We start from the raw sequence: 22,748 nt of genomic DNA on the forward strand, positions 1-22,748 counted from the left end.
TCTCAGATACATGTCACAGTTAGCAACATACCAATTTTCTCTAACTTAAAAAAAAACATACTGGCAATTTTTTTTTTTTAAATTTCTTCAAAAAGTAAGAGAACTGCAACATAACAAAAGTATAGTGTATGTCCCTTCTGTCTTCATTAATTGTTTAAGGATTACTTGTCTATTTAGCTTTTTTGTATTTTTTTTTTTTTTTTATAAAAAGCCTGCATAAAAATACATAGCTACTCAAAACAGCAATTTCCTTTTATTAACAGATCCACTATGTCTTCTTCAGTGAATTTTCACTTATTATAAATTCTGTGTCAACAGGTTTCACTGAAAAAAATCTTCACTTTTAAAATCAACTTGATTTTATAGTTTACTATAGTTTTTATTGTTTCCTTTTTAAATGGAGTCATATTAACGTTTGTTTCTTTGACAAATGGATTAAAAATTAATCTTGTGAAAATAGCTAAATTCTAAAAGTTGAGAAACTGAAGAAATACAGTAGCAGACATTAAGGTGAAATAGGAATGGTCTTTTTTATCCAGGTAATTTTGAAACTCCTGAATTAGGAAGTGTAAAAACATTTGATGGGTTGATTCCTAAAAAACAAAAAAAACAAAAAACCCCACACATATGCACTAAGGGGTTTTATGATTTAACTGCGAAATAGGTTTGTTGATTGGTTTTACATTGTATTTTGATCTTTTAGATTCTATTTTTATTTCAGCCTTGCATTAATTTTGAAATTACTACCTATATCTTAAATCTAAAATGGCAACTTTGAGAATGGTGTTTACACAGCATTAATATTAATTAAGTTCAAACATATTAGACTAATAAAAACAGTCAAATAAAATAGGAAGCAAATCAGCACACAAGTGTGTATCTATAGCCAAGAAACTTCTTAATTATAATTCTTTATGGATTGTTTAAACAAGATACAGAGTCATATTAGGAGTTAACTTCAAACTAAACAAGGTACAGTAAAAAAAAAAAGGTAGGTGTAATATTTTGGTGGCCTACACCTGTTTAGAAAAAAAGGGGGTAAAAAAAGCTGTGCTGGGAAATGGGAACAGGCAAAACCATAAGTCACTACAGTTACACAAAGTAGAGCACAGACTACTAGTCACAGAAATGATCATAGTACAAAATAGGTCCTTAACTGAAGAATCTTCCTTTCAATTATTATATAAATGAACAGCAACTGCAATGCTTGCATAGAGCCCATTCCTGCAACTCTAAGTGTGAGGAAAATCCCTCTTAGTTCTAGTCATAATCAGGCAGAACTGTGAGGAACTGACATTCTGAAGTATATTGTCACTATGATGTCCTTGTCCTGCAAAGACAATGATAAGCAACACCAAAAAGATACGGAAATATTATTTTGAAGACGTAGGAGAAAATTTGTTGTTATTTTTCATGTTTCTCCCCCGCCCTTAATTCTACCTCACCTTGAAAGCAGATTTGATCCAATCTCTTTCTTGGGATGAAACTGTGCAAAAAGTAGTACACTGGTGGATGAAGCAGTAACATTCACTTCTAAATTTTACTAGTCATACAGAAATATTAGAAACTCAATATGAACTTCTGTGGGAAAATAAAATCTAATAGCTGACACTTTGCTGTAGAATATTATACAAACATGTAAGTATATTGTATAACTGAATCTTGGCCACTGAACATTTCTAAAATGACTACGTAGCATTACTTTTGCAATACTTTCAATTAACATACTATAAAACACATCACTCAATCAGCTTGTACCAGTAGCAAAGAATCTAATTCCTTTTTCAAAGTCTGGCACCTTCATTTTGTTTGAAATGAGGACAGACTTGAGGATTAATCTAAAAAAATGACAAAAAATATTACGTAGCACTACGGAAGATTTACCAATGTAATAGTTATAAAGAATTGGGCACGCCTGCAGTCACCTACTTGAGATGCTAGATAAGATACCTATGAGCTCAAGAAATGCAGATATTAAAAGCACAGCTATGAGGGGTACTAGAAAACACCAAAATGCCTTAAGAAATAAGACCATAAAATAAACTAAATTTAAATTTCCTAGAAAAATGGAATTCTTGGCAGAAATAAAATTATACAGTCCAGGGTACTGGGCAGGGAATTGAAGAAGAGAAGAAAAAAAAAAAGAGAGAACTACTGTGCAATGCTTGCAGTTAAAAGCCCACAAGAATATTACCACTGTAACTGCAGGATCACTGATACAATATTCAAAAGCCATGAAAACAGTAATCAAAATGTTTATGAGAAACATTTTCACATTTTTTTCATGCTGCTGAGAATGTCAACAGTGCTGGAAAAAGAGTTGGAGCCTTTTACCTAAAAACAAATAAAACATTCCTTTCTCATCACTGCCTGCCATAGTATAAGTTCAGAAACAATCCTGGGAGCTTTAGGAACTTTGATAGTAGGAGGTACTCAGTTTAGATGCGTTAAGAACGGGAAGACAGATGGATTGGGATGACATTGCACTTTATGCTCCAAGGTCCCTTTACCTTTTATTTTAACCATTATACTCAATAAATTTCAAGAAATTAATAACATTGAAAACTTCTATCTGATATCCAATACTATATATAAAAATAAACTGTAGCCATAAATAACATGAACATTCTTGTTTACTCCATTTACCCAGTGAACTGAAGAGTTAATATTTAAAGAGCAGATGTTTTTGCTTTCAGTTAGCAGAGGCTAGGTACAGACTTGATAAAACTTCAGTTACAATTTCTGAAGCTGCTGCCTACATGCAGCTGCAACTAAACAGGCCAAGTGCAATTCCATACTAGGTTTTCCACAAGAATTGAAAAACAAGCAGCCTGTTTCACTCTCAGGGGACTGGAAGATGTTTCAAGTGCATTATTAGGAACAGTAGCTAGGCAGGAGAAATAAAAAAACCCCAACCCCTGGCATTGCCAACACTGACCTGAAGGAGCTTGGTGGGCTACCATGTGAAATATGTAGAAAATGGGAAGGTGCTAAATTGGGAAGCCAGTCTCTAACAAACACAGTCTGTATTTAATCTTCCTTCTTACATTGAAACATTGCCTGCCGCATTTTGTATGTGAAACAGACAACACTCGATTAATGAATCAAGATCCAGTTTTTACCTTGTTTTATCTAGCATACTCTGATCAAAACCTGGTCTCAAGAATTAACAATTCCATAATGGGATTTGCTGTGAGGTTAACCATTACAAGAAGTCAGAATCACATAATACCAAGAAAAATGTATACAACATTGTTTCCTCATATTCCCATTTTGCAAGTGAAACTAAGGTTAAGTGTATTCACTATGTGAGTGTGAAACTTAACATGTGAGATCATACTGCTTACTATATATGACTTGATAAACAAAAAGCAGAGCTCCGATTAACTCCATTGAAGCCATGAGCACCCAATAGTCTTAATCATCAGACCAATGCTTCCTATGTCATAATTCTTAAAATTTAGAAGCCCTGATGAGTATGTACTCCTGAAGATTTTTATTTCACCATCTTCAGCTTCTGTAACATCAGAGAGAAACTGTCAGAGGTAGGGACAAAATTGAAATTTTCAGTGAAGTGTTTCTTTGTCCTATATAACAGACTGCCTCTTCATTTTCTATTATTCTCTATTGTATCCATCACACCATTTTAATCTTCTGGAATGAAGATGTGTCCTGACACAGAACTACTTTAAGATATTAAATCTCTTGCGCTAAATGAACTAAAAGAAATAAAGGTCTAATGCATAAAAACCATCAGAATATTCACTGGTCAAAGAACACATTTGATATTCTCTTAACAGTTTTTATATGGCTGCTTATTCTTCTTCAAGAATCCTTGTATGACAATGTCTGACAGCATAGCAATCATTCATTCAGAAAGACATAAGACCTTCTTATGCAAAAAATAACTAAGAAACAAGCATTGTATAACTGTCCTCTACTCGGAAGCCTTTCTACAGTTCTTACAGAAAGATACCTATTTTTCAGATGTGTAGCATGTTTTCTTTATGAAATTTACCTCCTGCTGTTTTTAAACTAATAATGCACACTCAAATCATTGACTTTTATGTATTTCATGATCAGATATCAACACCTGACCAAATTTTTAAAGTTAAAATTATTGCACAAATTGCTGACAATAAAAAGAACTTCTCAGTGAGAGGTAGACAGACACCAAGTCTGATTAAAAAAATAGACTGCTTTATTAGCTGATTTGGGGTACCCAATCTTAAGGCTAATATTTACTTACCATCTCTGTACATCACCAAATATGTTTGTAAAGAAACAGCCCTAGCTAAAAATTGACAAATAACATCTTGTTGAATGTTTTTCCCCCAATGAAGTTGGTAAGCATTTACCACATACCTTGTGAGACAGCAATATAGTCAAGAGGGTTAATTTAGCCTGTCCTAACTGTGTCAGAGAATATTATATTTCAGTGGCAAAATCTCTGTGCATTAAATTATGCAAATAAGTTAGGAAAAGTAATTTAGAATAGAGAGAAGCGGTTCCACAGCTACAAGCTGTGTAATTAGATCTGTACTCTGCAGTTCAAAGCTAGCTCTGGTGTATATAGCCTTAGCGCTGAAAGCGTCTGCTGCTGCTCTCCTGAAACCAAAGCTTTTAAATAATAACAAATATACCAGAAAGGAGAAAGCAAATGTCTCTAGTTAGGTTACCTCCCCAGAATTTTCTTAAAGTATGAAACAAATCAAACATTTTCACCACGGACTTTGTTTAACTCCACAACAGGAAGTGCCTGCATCCCCCAAGTGTTGCATATTCCATGTTGTAATCTTTCTGAAACACGTTAGTGCATCGCCAAAGCACTGAAAAGTGTGCTATTATTCAAAATACCTGCAAGAACTAGTACTTTTCTGTTATCAGAGACACATAACTAGGCGCTAGTAGGACTTTTCACTTAGAGGAGAAAGAAAAAACACACCACATATACATGTAACAAAAATGTCTAAAGTAATTCATGAAAATTTATAGTCAGGTACTTGAAATCCCTTGAAAGACCTTTCTTCTGCCTTGGACAGTAAAGATGCTTGCGCTAACTTTTGCTACTGGAAAATGTGTCTTTCAAACTAACATTCTCTAAAACTCAAAATGGTGCACTCGTTCTGGGGAAGCACACTGACCCTTTCAGGTATCTTTCCATCTTCTTGTTAGAGTGCTGGTCACTCGAATGCTTGAGTTCAGCATCTTTGTTTTACTTCACACCTGTCCTTGAGGACAGAAGGCCTAGGTTTTGCCACCCACTTTGCATCACATCTTTCAAAGAAATTAAGAGGTAAGAATGAATTTATTTAATGTAATGTCGATATTAATTATGTAGTTAAGAGACAAGTATATATACTTTATTTTAGCTTCAAGACATTGTTTGGCTTCACCCAGCTAAATCCTTGTAATATGTTCTTTTACGTGGTATACAGTTCTTGACCTGGGTGTTACTCCTACTGAAAATGAACCGTTAGGGATATGGCTCAACAGATCAATCTATCCAACCATTTTCTCCCTTAAGGTCAGCATGAAACCCCCTTCAAGTATTTCACAAAACTCAGTTCCTAATGAGGTTTCAACACTTCTCCCCAAGGAGCACTGACTGCACCTATTTATGTTAAAAACATCATCCTTTGGACCTCATTAAATAGAACTATCTCCTAGACTAAGTACAACTTGCTAATGTCTAGCCTCGCTCTAAGAAATAAAAAAATTGTTTCTCTCGTGTGTTGTGATTTCTCCCCAACTCCCAAGATCAGGTTGTGTCACTTACCAAGGCAACAAGAGAATTTGAATTTATTTTCTAATTATTTTAATTCATTTTAGTACATCTTGTATTTAAAAGAGATACTGCATGTGTATTAAGATCTTTTACACTACAGTAATTTGAAGGATTACTATTTTGCCTACAAACTAGTTCTAATGAGACATTTTCTATATCCTTCCTTTTGTATAGAAAATCCTTCACAAGTTAAAAGCAGACTGCATTTACTAATCACATAAAATTAAATAATGTACATTAGAATACAGGAATTTTCATTTACGCTTTAGGGGTCAAAAATGCCAAAAAAATTCAGCAAGAGTCACCATAAAAACATATGTACATTCAAGAGAAACATTCAGCAAACTGCTGAAGAACAAAGCTACAAAATACCATACAATATTTTAACAGAAAATATTAACTAAAGACAACAACAAAGAAATCTATAATGCTGCATCAGCTAATCAGTACTGTAATGTGATATATTTTGAACTCTTGCTAGATTACCATTAATTGGTGTTGCTGCTAAGTTTTGATTTAATTATTCAAATAAATTACTGCTGATCATCCCTGTTTAAACAAAAACTAGGATTTTTGAAAAAAAGCCACCACTACAGAAACTAATTTAAAAAAAGCTATTTAATATAGCTATTTATCTAATTATATATCTATTTAGATATACCAGCTTTTAATAAATCCTATTTAGTTTACAGATATTTTTACTATCGTAATGTGCACTTGCTCATTTATTTATCTGTAATAATAGTACTTTCTAGAGACATCTGTCCTATAATTTCAAATTTTATATTTCTTTTACTGTGGAAATCTATTTTTTACTTAAGATGTACCCACCCTAATGAATATTATATCGTACAGTCCCATCTCAGTTTTATTATTACTCATGAAATTCTATGTAAAAAGCTATGGTAAGGACCTTATATTGGAACTACTTTCTTAATTTTCTTCCTATCTGCCCTTCCTTCATTTAGCCTTTCCTGTTCTAAATCTACCCATAAAAAAGGCTCTACTATCATACATTCTGAAATGCTACCATCTTTCTTATTCTTCATTTTCATTTCTCTTACAGTTTCCTTCTTGATGCACCTCCTGCTCCGCCTTCTCTGACTTGTGACAAACTTTATTCTTATAACTCTATTCTAATTCTCAGTATAAACTTAGTTGCTCCTGGTTTTATTTTCCTTTTTCCTTGTCCTTCCTCTGTCTTTGTTGTACTGTCTCTAGCAAAAGATCTTCCCACTTAGCCACAAACTTTTAAACACAGAACTGGTGGAATTATTACCATTTAGTAAACTTTGTTGTAGGTGTCGTAAGTATGTAACATCTTTGGTGGAAAAGAAATACATTTGGAATAGTCCCAAATAGTTCCAACAATACATATATTTTAACATATCTTTTTCTTGTTTCTATATAATTTATAGGCATTCTGAAAACTTACTGTCTCAGTGATTTCCAAGTGGCAGGAGATGATGTAAATGGTGCGCAGAATCCCCCATGAAAGGTAGATTCCACCACCAAAAATGGCATTACTACTGTTAGCTATTAAACTGACTTTTTAGGATTATATCTAATAAGACATTTTAGCCTGGAGTGATCAAGGAATTTTCCTTTAACTAGAAGTTGACAGATTTTCTTCCTCATCTGACTTTTTTTCCCTTCATTTTAACATTATAATCTCAACTGAGCTCCTGCTAGTCAGGTTACAGACATGATTTTCTTGTCCTTTTTGAAGACAGGGATGACATGTGCTGTCTTTCAGTTCTCAGGAACCTCCTCTGATCACTGTGGCTTTTCAAGGATTATAAGTGGCTCTGCAATGATATTGGCCAGCTCCTTCAGCATGTGTGGCTGTCTCCAATCAGGTTGCATAGATTTATGAAAGGGTAAGCGTAAGGATAAGTCTTTGCTCTCATCTTTCCCATTTGTCTCAGAGACCTTGGGATTCCTCCAGGCAAACCTTACCAGCAAAGACCAAGGTGAAGAGGACACTGAGTAGCTCAATCTTCTGCATGTCCTTTGTCACCAGGTTTTCTGCCCCATTCAGCAAAGAGCCATCATTTTCCCTAATCGTCTTCTTGCTGCTGCTGTACTTGTGGAAGCCCTTATTGCCCTTTACATCCCTTGCCAGATTCACCTCCAGATGGGGTTTGGCTTTCCTAATCCTAATTCTGCATGCTTGGACAGTACCTTTATATTCCTGCTGGGTTTCCTGTTCCTGCTTTACCCTCCTGCATGCTTCCTTTTCATGTTTGAGTTTTGTCAGGAGTTTCTTTCTCATCCACGCTGGCCTTAGGCCACCTTTTCTTGATTTCCTGCACATCAGGATGGACCATTCTTGAGCTTGACAGATGTGATCCCTGAAAATCAACCAGCTTTCCTGGACAACCTGCCATAGGATTCTTGCAAGCAGATCCCTGAAGAGGTCAAAGTGTTCTCCTGAAGCCTAAGGCTGTGATCTAGCTTTTTGCCTTGTTCTCTCCATCAGAATCCTGAACTCCACCATCTGATGGTCACTGCAGCCAAGGCTTCTCCCAGCATTCACACCCCTAACCTGTCCTTCCCTTTTTGTAAGTTCAGGGTCCAGCACAGCATCAACCCTCATCAGCTCCTCAAACATCTGTGCTAGGAAGTTGTCACCAATGCATTCCAGAAACTTCCTGGATTGCCTTTGCCATGCTGTATTGTCCCTCCGGCAGATATTGGGGTGGTAAAGTCCCCCAGGAAGACCATGGATAGTGAACATGATGCTTCTTCTAGTTGCCTGGAGAAGGCCTCATCTACTTTATTCCTGATTAGTGGGTCTGTAGCAAACTCCCACAAGAAAGTTGCTCATCTGTCTGCTGGCTAATTCTCCTCTTAACCTCTCAGCTGGCTCATCATCCATCCCTAGGCAGAGCTCCAGGTATCCCTGCTGAGCTCTCACATAGAAGCAAGTTTCTTGCCATCCTGGCCTGACCTTGCTCAAGAGCCTGTTTCCACTCATTACAGCACTCAGTCATGTGAGGTATCGAATCACATCTCTGATCTCAATACGATTTTAGCTCAGCAACTGGATGCAGACCCCTAATTTCTCCTTTTATTCCCATCCATATGCTGCATGTAGCAGTGCATAGGCATTTCAGAGAGGCACTCAGTTATGCTGGTGTAAAACACAACATTGTATCTTCTGCCACTATGTAAAAAAGAAAGATATAGGGGTTTGGTGTCATTTCCACTCAAAGCTATGGATGAAACAGTTCTGGACCCATAAGTTTGACATTAAGCCTCTAGCATTAAAATAGGAGACTCTGATGGTATCAAACCTTTACACTGAAGAACAATCAGTGTGTATGCAGCAGCATTAATGGGAGGATGACTCTGAGTAAAAAGTACTTGCCCATATGAAACTTCATGACTCTTCCTTTATACCTATACAACAGTTATAAACATTTTCCACTAACGTATGCTGATTGGTTTGTCTGATTTAATTTACATTAGGAAGCCCTAAATTATTAATTACTTTAAAAATTGCAAGCACTTGTGTTTATGATCTTTTTTTATTCTATTTTGTATTATACTAGACAGCCTATAAAATAAATGCTCAGTTATGGAATCAATGCTTAAATATGGATTCTAGACACTAAAGGAAACCTGTTTCAGAACAGTATAATGGGATCTACACTATCTTCAATTTGTAGCATTAGCCAAATGTATGACAAAATGCAGAGGAAAAATGAATAGAGTGAAAATTAAAGAGGGCAAATTATTCAATAGGACAAACAAACAATACTGACTCCTACAGGTAGTAGAAATTATTCTGAATTCTAATTGACAGGATAGAAATAGAAATATCTATTCTTGTATAGAAAATTAAGCAAGAATAGCTAGTCTATTACTATGCAAATATATGTCATTAGGCAGCTAACAATTGCATTTTTACAGATGTCAATGGACTTGAACGACAATTATTATTCGAAATTATAAGCAGCTTTTCACTGCATCTTTTTTTAGAAAAACAAGATCATGCAATAATTTGTTTCAAGCATTTCCCTTTGTCCTGTTCTGACACTAAATATTTTTTCTTTGTACAATAAAATATGTTTCTATATTATCATAAATTAGATTTTTGACAAATATCACTCTAGAATAAGAGTTGTCATGTCTAGCATATCGCCTCTTATGTTTCCAAACTATTATACTTACATGTAAACCATCCATAATATGAAAAAATAACCCAGGAGCCAGTAGTGATAAGCAGTTTCTATTCAGCTTTACTGAAGGAAAGGAACATAAAAGACAATGGCAAAATCTTCGTATTTATTCCCATTCCTTTTACTTAAGTAAAAAGATTAAGAAAATTGCCATGTCAACCTCTTTTATCTTCTGGTTTTGTAAGATCCAGTAACATAAATAAACCTACTAAACAATTAAAGAGCAGAACGGTCAGGTTTTCTAGCTTATTTCTTATCAGTACTGATTTAAAAACTCAGACCTTCACCCAGAACCTTTTTTTTTCTCCTAATCAACAGGTTTTCTGCATCATCAGAAAAGTGAAGAACTGCCTTCAAGTATAAGCAATGTTTTTAATATGAAACTTAATAAAGTTATGAAGAATTTAAATGATGCAATAGTTTGCAAACAATAGTAAACTGTGCTAGAACAATTAGAATGTTCCTTGTAAACCCATACCTTATATACCTAGCCCTTCTCAAGATACCCTCTCCTAAATAAGAATATTATAAATACCTCACAATTAAATACATGAGAGTATACAAACGTAACATATTCTGGAGTCATCTCTTCAGTAACCACAAAGAAAACTATCAACTCCACAGCACTACACATGAGAAATCTCATATATGGAAAGTGAACAGAAGTGTAAAATCAAAAGGAATATCCTGATGCATCTTAGTGTCTTAATAAAGAATATTAATTTCCCATCCTCATGGATTCCTCAAAATAACTTATTTTCTATAGCATCCTATATTACTGTATATTTCAAATTAAAACCCACTAATGACATTACTACTGAATTCTCTGGTAACATCTGTTAAAAAGCCTGTGATAAGCATACGGTCTTGGTGGACAGTAGTTATCTTGTTAGATTTTGAATAATTTACGGAAGTTCCGACAATAATCATGAAGTTTATTAGTTGATACTATCTATTACATTAAACTAAGGACACAGATCCATTTCTTTCAGGGCTACAGAGCAAGAATTTTCAAAAGCTTTGGACCACTGAGAATCCTCAACATGTCTTCTGGAGTATCATTTATCCTTGCCATTAAATTCTTACTGGAGAACAATAAGAAGCTGACAGGGATCCACAGACTTAACTTCCCACAATCTTCTAGACCACTGATGATCTGCAGTCCTGTGTCTGAAAAACAGCCTTCAACACAGAGCTAGTAAAACTCATCCCATAGGCTGCAAGACTGGTCAAGCTGCCTTTACCACACTTGTAAGCCGTACATCTGTAACTTAACGCTTAGGTCATCCACAAAAGGCCAACTGGCTTAACATGCAACTATTTATTATTTCATTTAAATATAATTTTAGGCTCTGAGAGGTTACTAATTTGGAATTAAATTTGATTTTTTGTTTTAATGATTCAATGTACATTCGTAATATCAGAAGAATAATAAATCTAAATAGTAGCACTTGCTACCTTAAACAGTTGTATTACCAATACTGACATTATTGTGTAGCTGTGCAAGACTACAGACATAAACTGAATACCTTGTGAAGTCATAATTAATGGAAAGATATTAAATCGGTGCTTCTTGTCTACATAAATTCATCATGAACATCTGAATGCATGTATACAGGCGCACATATATAGCACATGAACATTTAGAAGGCTACCTAATTGAAGAATAATGGGTTATTATATACATATACATCACTTGTTATGGCAGCCATTTGCAGCAATTTCCTCAGCTGTTCACATAGGCAGCTGACAAATTATAAAAAGTTTAAAGCCAAACAGATTTGCCCAGAAAATATAGAGGAAAATAGTATATACATATCATTTGACAATACCATGAAACATCTAGTATATAACATTTTTTGAATCGTATCTTCTACATAGCACATCAATATAGTATTTTTAAAGATACAAAGTTTCATTTATTCAGGCATAAGATTATATTAACTATTATATCCTTAAAGTTGCAAAAGGAAGTTATTCTGGAAATAAAGTGCATAAATAAATGATGAAGATGAACGTAAAAACAGTGCACCATCACGAAATCAGTTTGTGATTTTGTTAAAGAGAACATACATACAAATGGGCCCTAATTGTGCAAAAACTGCAAAAGAAATTCTACAGAAAACTATCCAAAGAATTCAAGTCTTCAGTTAATCAGCTCACACAAAAATAACATCTAAAATGATAAGCCATAATTTGGCTATCCTGCCAAACCACTTTACTTTCTGTGTTTGCGTATTTTTATATATCTACATACATGTGTGCATATACAAATATAGAAGCAATATATACACATGTATATGCAAATAAGCTACACCAGGTGATGAAGTAGAAACAATCTGTATAGATACAGAGTTACAAAAACTCAGACTGAAATAAACTCTTTAGGCTGTAAGATGGAAGTCTAGAAAAACCAATCTAGATAAAGAATCCATGTTAACAAATCCAGTAACTTTTCAGAGTTATTTGTCCAAAGTATGCTATAAACACTATGTCACCCAGGAAAAATACTAGGACAAGCTTAATTCTCAAGATACTAAGTTCCAGAGAGACCTCTGAAGAAAATACTGTTTTATTAAATCTTATCTTATGACACAGCTATAAAAGCATTGTCAACAGTTGCAGTAACTTAGCTTATTAAACTTTTATCTTCACACGGCTTCTGCAACCAAATAACAGCTGGAAAACTGATAATAAAGAAATTTAATCCATCATTTTTACAGATGAAATTAATACCTGTCAAATTCACTTCTGAGAATTTAATATAATAGATTTAAAATAACTACCCAGTGTTTCTTTTTGGGTTAAGATAGTGTTGTAAGAAAAACAAGATGACACTTCTTTGTATGGCAAAGTTCAAGTCAATTATTGTAAATAGAGAACAATTACAGACAAAGTGAATGCTTTATGTGCAATATATAGCACAGAACCAGTTTTGACTATATAAATTCAAGTGTAATCTGTTTCTAATCTGTGACATCAAAAATCCTGATTTGAAAGAGTCAAGTATTAAAATCTGTGCAAGGTGATACTTGGAAATTAGTCCAAGATTTTTTAAAAATATATAGCATCTCAATATTACTTCTAATGAACTAAATGCAGAACAGTGGTATAGAACATTTTAATTAAGTACATAAATTCTAATTAATAAAGCAAGCTTGATCTCCAGAAAACTGCATACTAACCACCCAATGCAGACACTAATTAAAAATTTAACAAGTATACATGGCTGCATTCTGCACATTAAAAAAAAAAAAATTATCCAAATTTCATTTTAAAAGATAAAAGATAAAGATTGTCATAGGTATATCAGATGCAGTTGAGACTATACTGAAAAAGCAAAATGGTGAGACAGAAGCCAGCTAAACCTAAGAAACTAATTCAAATCAGAAGAGCAAAAGCTCAGAAACTAACAAGGTACTTGAAAAAGCACTTTCCTTCAAAAGGTTGTTAAGAAAACTGAACTGAAATAACTACAAAATGGGCAGTCTGAAATCACCACTCATAGTGCATCATTGAGAACGGATGGCTTGAATAAGGCTGGTCATTGTTTTAAGTAGTTTTCCTCTGTCCCAGTAGTAAGATTTCCAGCATGTTAATTCTAAAAAGGTTGCCATATCTCCCATTGGTTTACAGTTCCTAAAGCCTGTTCCACTCAAGTTAACTGAGTTGTTGCTATTGTTGCTAAATACTGAATTCACTTTTGGATGTTGTGGTGGGCTTTCAACAGCTGTTGACTTTCAAAAATCCAGGTTCTTTGCAACAGACAACCTGGCATCTTTGGCCACCAGAAAAGCTCCTCCTTGCATATTGAAACCACTTCCTGTAAAGCCATGATGTCTCCTCAGTATTTATGTACTGCCACCTTGAGCCTCAATGCCTGAACAGACAGCAAGGGCAATGAGAACCCACAGAAAGATGTCAGAACTTCCACTGAACAGTCAGTTTTTGCTCTGAACTGAAAATACCAAGCTCAGTGAGAAAATGAACTTTCAAGGAGTTTCACTGAGTACCAGTCCTAGTGGAAGAAAAGTTAAAACAGACAATATGTCATTTCAGAGTTACACAGAAAACTTTCAAAAGCAGTGGGAAAACACAGACATTCATTGTCTTAAAAAGGAAAAGAGGTTTCAGAAGACAGAATGCCAAAGGCACTCCAAGTTGAAAACTGTAATAAACAGCCAAAATAGCAAATGAGCAAAGTGCATTGGGTAAGGAACCAGGACTGAAACTTAGATACCTGTGGCTGAAGACAAGTGGAGTAACAAGAGTACTGAAGGTCAGAAAAAAAACATACAGGAAAGTAAGGTGCAGAGAATAAATATAGGAGACCTGCTGAAACAACACCAAGGGCAAAGAGAACACAGGATTTCTTTTGAAGGTTTAAGCAATATCAAAAATAATCAGCTATGAGAGAAAAAAAAAAAAAGAAAAGGTTGCAGAAAGAAGAGATGAGTAGTCTGGAGAACGTGGCAAAACCAAGAGAGTTTTATGAGCGCAGTTTGAGGAAGTACTTCCTCCAAAAGCTTTCAAAGAAATTTGGCAGCTCCTCTTCCAACTCATAAAGCAAAAAATTAACAACAAGATCCCAAGATATCTTATCTTGATCAAAAGAGAATGTTCAGATGAGGAAAAAAAAAAGAAAAAAAGGAAAAAGAAAAGATAGCAAACAGTAAGGTTCTGACAAATTCATAAAAGCAAAAGTATTTAAGAGGTGATGGGGACAATGAGAGAAACATATGATCATCTCTTGGTAACCAAGGTAATGGGATAAAACAGCAAAAGGTCAGCAACAGCAGGATATATAACAGATGTGAACCTCTACAACAGCTGCGATGGTCAGAGTCAAAAAGAGTTAATTCCCTAGGATACTAACTTAAGCAACTGAACCTTGGCAAAGAGCAACAGCTCCATATTTCTTAGATAAAGGAATTTAATGTAAAGTTAAAATTTACAGGTGATATGTTTCAGAGGGAAAAAAACCTTAAAAATACTGTTATTTCTCAAAACTCCTAAAAATACTATGTTATTTCTCAAAGCATAACATGACAAGGGTGTTTTGCCCCTCATACATTATGAAGATAAACACAGTATGATATGCATTGTCCTAAACTGGCTAATAATGCAATATTTCAATTTATTATAAAAATGATGTTGATACATATGGTCTTCAGCCACTGTCTTTGCTGATCTCGTGAGGTTCTCTACAGGCTGCCTCAGAAAGGTGCTACCCACTCACTAGAAGTTGTTGCCATTAGATGCCCTTCTCACAGGGCTGTAAAATGTGAAGAACCTTTTTCAGCCGTGTAGCTGAATTAATGCTGTTAATGCACCTAGCCCACTACTGGTGACTGCCTAACAAGAGACAACTGTAATCATTTTGATGGAATGATAATTTTCAGTGACTGAGCCTTCATCCAGTCTTCAAGGGAACAGTATCCCAGAAGATAAATGATGGCAAAAATACTCTACCTGCAGCTGAGCATGGGAGTCATATTCTCTGATGAATGATGTGTACTTTCAGCTTGGTTTTTTTGCTTTGTTTAAAGAATCCTTGGTTTATTAAGAGGTAGAAATAAAACTCCAATAGTGCAAATCAGTCCAAGAGGATCTAACATCTTTTGAGATAATATCAGAACATAGTAAATTCAAAATATGATGTGAAAACAAATATTCACCAGCTAGTATCAAGCACAGAAGGACAGTCCCAGGAAAGCAGACTTAAAAGCACTACAGGTTCTCACTTAAAGCAGTCTTAAGAGGTAGGATCTGACAGAGAAACCTCCTGATGAAGATCTACATTGTTAGTAATCCTACAAAAAGAGCACACTGACTTAAAAAGCACCTGGAAACCTTTGGGACATTTTCTGATCTTATTTCTTCAGTCATAATAAAAACTTTCCATAACAAAAACCCTAGAAAACTCAGTAGGGCAAGCCATCTATCATTATACCTTTCCTCAAGTTAAACAAGAGGAGAATTGTGCTGTAAGATGAATGTTATAGTTTCAGTTGCATTTGGTAATTCAAAGTGAAGCCTACAAATGAGATATCTCATTAGTTTGAGCAGATGGATCAAAATTAAAGGCTGAATCACCAACTCTTAATTTCCCAGTAGCCAGGAAGAGCTTGAAGTCTTGCAGAGGATGACTGTTGAAAAATCAACATAAAAAGCTTCTCTCCATCTGTCAAAACACATGCCTGTAGAATGCAACTACCTCTTACCAGGCTTAGTCTTAAAAAATGGAAACACACATACATACATTAAAACACATAAACACGTAACTTCAGTCAAGCATCACACTATAACCTAAAATATAACAGGGACACATCAGCATGACTTCCATAAGAGTAAATTATTTGGTGCTGGCATGGTAGAATTCTTTGAAAATGAGTGAACAGAACAGGAGATAAACAAACAATGTTAAATTTAATTTATTAAGACATTCCAAAGACTCTGGTGAAGAATCTTAAAAGAGACAACACTGTGAAAGTTTGATGGCCACAGAAAAGTGTACATTAACTCATGAAACTTCAGAAGAGGGAAAGTATTTTTCTCTGATTCTGGTATTTCTTTCTTGCACTTCAGTATAAAACAGAACAGGTAGGTTTTTGGCTCTCTGGAGCACGGCTAATGAGATCTGTGTCTGTCACACATTACCGCCTGAATAGTTGTAAAATTCCAACCATGTCCTGAATTCCACACAGATACACAACTGCTGTAGAAATTTTTTCTAAAGTATTGGGGGAAAGGCTTGAATACATCTTTCTAAGAAGTATATTTAGAAATAACCACAGCTGTTAAAAAGCAAACAAACTTTGCACACATAGAAAGTAACACAAGTTTGAAGGGAATCACAAGCTAAGAAAAGTAACAGAGCATGTTGGTAACAGAATGTGGTGAGCGTGGACGCAAGGTAATGGATTTCTAAAAATTAAGAAAATCAGAAGGCGGCGATAACTTTAGAAGATCAAAGGCTATTCTCAAAATTGTGAAAAGACACTAAAGAAAACCTTCCTAGCATAATATTCATCATATTCACTCATAATATTAATGTTCCACTACGGGGCAGGCATTTCAATGTAGATATATCTATGTGACTCTTTTTTTGGGGGGACTTTTTTTAACAACTGCAGTTGGATTAATGATTAGACAGATCATTTGTCATAGCATACTCATTAAAAGGAAAAATCCCAAACTTTTAATATGTAGTGCAATACTACATACTATAATTAACTGTATTATACAATGAGCTGATATGCTTGATTCTGCATTGTCAAAGACTGCATACCAGTGTTTGTGTATCATTCATTTCAAGATATGAAATCTTGTTCCATAAGTATCAAGACAAATATGTTTTAAATACTCTGAAGAAAAGTCCAATGTAACTGGTTGGTATTTAGACATGTATTTAAGAGAGTTCTGCAACATAGCAGAACAAACATTGTCAAGCAAAGAAAATGCTTAACACTTACAATCAGTTGAATGAAATTAACCAAAGTGTTCTGAAATCAAATGAACATTTATATAGCAAGGGAAACCACACTTCTGCTTTATCTGAAAATACACTCCTTATTTGGTTTGCAATATAATTTTCAGAAATTGAGATCAGCAATAGTGTCTGCTGCTGAAACTGTAACATTAAGTAGACTGCAGTTCTTCACTTGACCTCTTTCTGCTGCAGCTCATGCCTTAAAACAAAACACTCATGCATTCAGCTGCCAGTACAGGAACTAAAACTATTCTCAAGGAAAGCTACAAAAACATCTTCTGCTAGAATTAAACAACTTATTGTACTTGATTTTTTTTCAAATAATATTATATGTGTTTGTAGACAGTTTTTTCCTCAGTGTGAAGAAAAGAGAGGGGAAGAAAGATGCAATAAATACACCGGAACAGCATGCAACTTCCTGCTGGGAATCCAAGATATGTTACTTATTTAGACACACCGATCTAAAGAATCTGCTACTTGTAGGTTTATCTACAGCAAATCAAAATACACAAAATCATAACAGGAAATGAAAGATAAGAAACTAAACATACTTTGGTGTTAGGAATTTGGTAAGGTATGTGCATAATTGACAATGAGGACAAAATAAACTAAAGTTCCCTTGGTACTGCCAACAAATTTTGTTAACAGTCTTCACTCAAGAAAATATCAGCATTTCCATATGTAATCTTCATGAAAGTTTTCTGAATGTAACAGTAACTGATATCAACTAGAGAAGATAAGTAGATGAATGGTGTTAAAGCAGGGGGAGCAGGAGGACTAAGAAGCTGTTGCTGAAGTATTTTTCTCCCCAAAAGTCATAAACCAACTGTTCATCTTTCAAAAAAACCACCATAATCTGAATTTTATGTGAAAAGGGGAAAATGTGCAATTCTTAGTGTGACTGTGTTTCCCTCTTTTATATATAGGTTATTTAGTGAAAAACCTCTTCAAGGATCATAGTGCACTAGCATTTGTTCCTGCTCTGAAGAGGTACCATATCCACTACAACTACTGCTGCTCACTCTGCTGTATGTGCAAAGTTCTAACAAAAATGTGACATTGTATGGGGGTGATTCAGGAACACAATAACAACAGAATGATAAACTATTCAGGCAAATGAGTTAAGCCCACAATCCTGGCAGAGGGGAGTATCGACTTGAAAATTCACTGCAGAAACCTCTACTGTAAAGCAAAATGAAGGACTAATTCCTTTAAAAAGAAAACAAAACACAAACCCCAGGATTTTCAAATGACAGATGCTGAGCCCTTGTGTACCATGTCTTGAACACTCTGCATAATTCTCATCCCTTATCTCTAAAAGGAGACACTAGAATTTGAAAGATATGGGAAAGGCTAAGAATAATAACTAAGTGCTGTATTTTTTCTTTTTTTAATCATTAAATGAACGTAAGTGTAAGGTCTCTAAACCACTGACCTACTTTGCCTTGTCATTTTAAAAAAGTGACATAAATATACATTAATTACTTTAAGGGATATATATATATATATGTAAAACTAGGAATTTTCATCTTAGCTAGAAGCTAACATTATTCAGCCTGGTTAGATTTTCTTGCATGCTGTTTCTATAAAGTGTTTTCAAGATTAGAGATGACCTCTGAAGTGACATATCTCAAAATAATTAAAAAAAACCCAACCCCCCAAATTCTTAATACATTGTTATGATAATCAAAACTAATTTCTTTACATGTGTTCTGAATGCAAACCAGAGCAAAAAAAATAAATACCTGGTGTCCAGCCATTATTTGCTTCAGCACATTTTCATAACATACTTCATCCATATGATTCAGCTGCTGCACCTGAAAAACAAACATCATACTTCATATTAAAAGCATTTCTATCTTTATGTATTTTCTACTACATATCAAGCAATTTACAGTGATCCATGAAGGAAAACTGTGTTTATGCAATTAAATTTACAATATACTGATTCCCATTCCTAACAATAATATTTTGTTATTCTTAAATTCACAAATAGAATGTGAAAATAAGTAGACAAAATATGAGTAAGGGCAGTGGATAGAAAATTTATTATGTGTCTTTGCTGTTTTTTTCTATGACCAAAGAGACATAACCCAGTTCTAGTCTTTAATTTATCTGTTTCATATTAAGGAATCTTACTTCTACAGGATATTGATGAAATATCCATTTAATACATCATCTTACCTAACATTAAGTCCTTCCGTTTGGTAATATAAAAATAGTTTTTACATTGCAGATATACATATCTAGGAAATTACTGATTGTCAGTTTTTTGCCATAGAGAACAGAAATTTCTTCATAGTTGGGTCATGCACGGGGAAAAGTAGGAGTACTGTGTACAGAGTTTCCAATTATGGATAAAAAAAATGTTTTAGGAAGGTTCCAAAATAGAGTTCAGTTGAAATAAAAAGTATTCTTCAAGCTACTCTAAAGATTTTTTTTTTCTATTTCTTTAATGCATCACAACATAAATAGCATGCATCTACTTGAATGCACCTCAGTATTAAGGTTGTGACAAATCAAAATAAATAAAAGAAGTTCAAAATCAGAGTAATCACTCCATTCCTCATTTGTGCATCGATGTTTTATAACCAAATTTTTTTGACACAAAGAAATGTTTTACAAGAGCAAAGCATGTAAAAATTCAAAAATGGAAATGTAGTAATTTGAGTTATCTAGAATAGCTGGAAGTTGAAAATCACAGCTTTAAAACAGCTTTAGAGGGAAGAAGAGAACATTCATATTTGGAATTGTACAAGTATAGTAATAAAAAGATAAGACAATATGGACATGTGTGCAAAAGACAAGTAGCCAGTCTAATTATTCTGAAAATGAGAGGTTAGCATTTTAATTAATTATTTTTTCAAATAATAACAAGTGGAAATCCTTAATGAGAAACATACATGGGCAGTGCATAAATACACATGTGGACATATATACACACACAGACACACACAAACATAACTTTATGTATTCTTTGCATTTATACCTAGAGAGGAAAACATAAACACGCATAAAGAAAAATAACTGACATTAACAGACCTCTAACTGAAGAAGCCAAACTTCAGTCTTGGTCCCATATGCTCTAAGAGTTTCAATGTACAGAGTTTTAAGAGCTTTCCTGGCTAACTTCTATGCATAGTAAAACCACCATGCTGTCCTTGTCTTTGAAAGCTTGCCTACAGTTTACATATGATTCTGCAAATCACTAATCAGCTCCACTTTTTGGGGGAGTTTTTTTGGATGAAGGATGTCAGAAAGCTGTGGCAAAGCATCTACCTAAATTAACTAACAGCCTTCTATCTCCTTGCAACCCATCAGTGTGGATATAGACACAGCATCAATGGCACCTGCTGATGTTCTGCAAGAATTGCTTTTGATTCTGTGGGTTCTTACATTGCTTTCCTCCTCTCATATAGACCAGAAGAATGTTGATATTGGCAATAATTTGGCAGCTTTAGTATTACTATTATCCTGAACAGAATCCTTTTTCAAAGAGGTTTAATACTTCTACTTTTAGTTTGCTATAAAGTGTATTATTTTGATTGCAAAATGTATTTTACTCTATGAAATCTGTAATGACATTCTTCTGAAAAGCAGAAAGAAAAACTCCTGGCTGTGGTATTACCAAAACAGTCTGCCAGGTACTCACATTTCAGAATAACTACTACCTCCTAATATTTCCTTATTTTTTTTTTAGAAAACTTACTGGTTTTTTAATAATTTCAAACTTTATAGGATTATTCATATATTTCTTTGATTTTTAAATCACAACTGCATTCTAAAGCAAGTATGAAGAAATTGAGTCTTTCTTTTTTTCTTACCATACACTGGAAATAAACTAAATATTCAAATCAAGTATCAGGAAAAGATTAAAGAAAAGCAACAGCAAATAACAGTGAAGGTACTTGAAACAATTAATGAAGGTTAAAATATGCAAATCAGAGTAAGCACCATATGGTAAACTATTCTTGTGTGTATAGATTTGAAATGGCTCCCTACAGTTGTAAAGTAAGTTTCTTTCCTGCACTGCAGACAGGATGAACTACTTAAATAACCCAGTAAGAAAGGCAATGTCCATTTTCATAAAAAAGAAAAAAAAGTTAATATCAATTAAGCTATGAAATTAACTTTTGATTGAAAATGTTTTGATTTCTGTTAAATTAAATCATAGCAGAATAAGATTTTCTAAAGGTTGAGCTATATAAACTTTAATTATCAGCTGGTGAGATGCATGGGAAATCTTATGGAAAAGTGTTTGTATTAATTTCTGTATTTAAAGAAGAATTATAATTTAGATGTCAAGTGGCACTGCACTTATAATTTTTAATAAGAATATTATACCTGAGCATGGCATTAATGCTTTCCAAAATGAGCAAGAGCACAAGGAGTAAAGAAGCTTATTTAGGGACTACTTTAATGTGTTTTCTACCAAACATGCACATATGATAGTTGATGGCTTAGCATGCTAAGGTTTTCATCAATAACTTATATCCAACTAGTATTACTGTATGTCATGTTAATATATATATGTATCCAGATTTCATGAATAAATATTTTTCTTATAACATTTCTCATGCATCCTTACAGCCAAACAAGAAGCACCACTGTTTCTAGCAAAATGGAAAACTGAAATGAGAAAGGCAGAATAATCAGCTGGTACAGTGATTCTGCAGTTGAGGGTGATGACTTCTCCTTCATCAAGCAAAAATTAGTAGCGAAGTGGAGGCAACGCAAAGCTAGATATCGTTGTATCCAATTGCAACAAGGCCTATTTACAAGTATTGTAAACTGAGGAAATATGATTCTTAAAGCTCCTTTCAATTATTTATATCTTTATATAGAAGAAAATATGCTTCATGAAACACCTGTAGCATAACAAACCAGTACCCTCTCCACATACATATGTGAAGCATGATCAAAACAAACAGGAATCCTTTCTTTGGCATTCATGATTCTTTACCTTATTGGTTGTCTTAATTCCTATAAATGTTTGCCCAAGCGGTACAGGTCGGAAACGGCCATCAAAGTAGAATAGTCCAATGCAGGGATTGACGTGTAGAAATGTAGCAACATCAAGATAATTGGGTAATGTAGCTGAAAGGCCCAAAATCCTAATCATACTTTGTGTAGATTCAACCTATTAAAAAACAGAAAACCTGTAAATGATCCAAGTGTTATAAGCCAAGAAACCAAGCAGAGTTTTAAAACATTGCTTATAAAACAGTAATGTGAAAGAAGCAGTTAATACTTTATACAAAAGGTGAACAATAGATGTTAG

At 34.2% G+C, this 22,748-nt stretch overlaps 1 protein-coding gene across 6 annotated transcripts in view; it reads right to left on the minus strand.

Moving 5' to 3' along the window:
• The window catches only part of ASCC3 (activating signal cointegrator 1 complex subunit 3), a 276,733-nt gene that overhangs the window by 134,898 nt on the left and 119,087 nt on the right, over positions 1-22,748 (minus strand). For all 6 annotated transcript variants that reach the window (XR_012653054.1, XM_075046673.1, XM_075046672.1 and 3 more), the window contains 2 exons: positions 22,431-22,607; positions 19,213-19,284 (listed from right to left, as the gene is read on the minus strand). Coding sequence is in view for 5 of the 6 variants with exons in the window: in XM_075046673.1 (XP_074902774.1) it covers positions 19,213-19,284; positions 22,431-22,607 (249 nt within the window). In the remaining variant the exon portion in view is untranslated. The remainder of the gene's footprint in view (positions 1-19,212; positions 19,285-22,430; positions 22,608-22,748) is intronic.

Source organism: Buteo buteo, chromosome 15 (assembly GCF_964188355.1).
Source record: "Buteo buteo chromosome 15, bButBut1.hap1.1, whole genome shotgun sequence".
Taxonomy (NCBI): domain Eukaryota; kingdom Metazoa; phylum Chordata; class Aves; order Accipitriformes; family Accipitridae; genus Buteo; species Buteo buteo.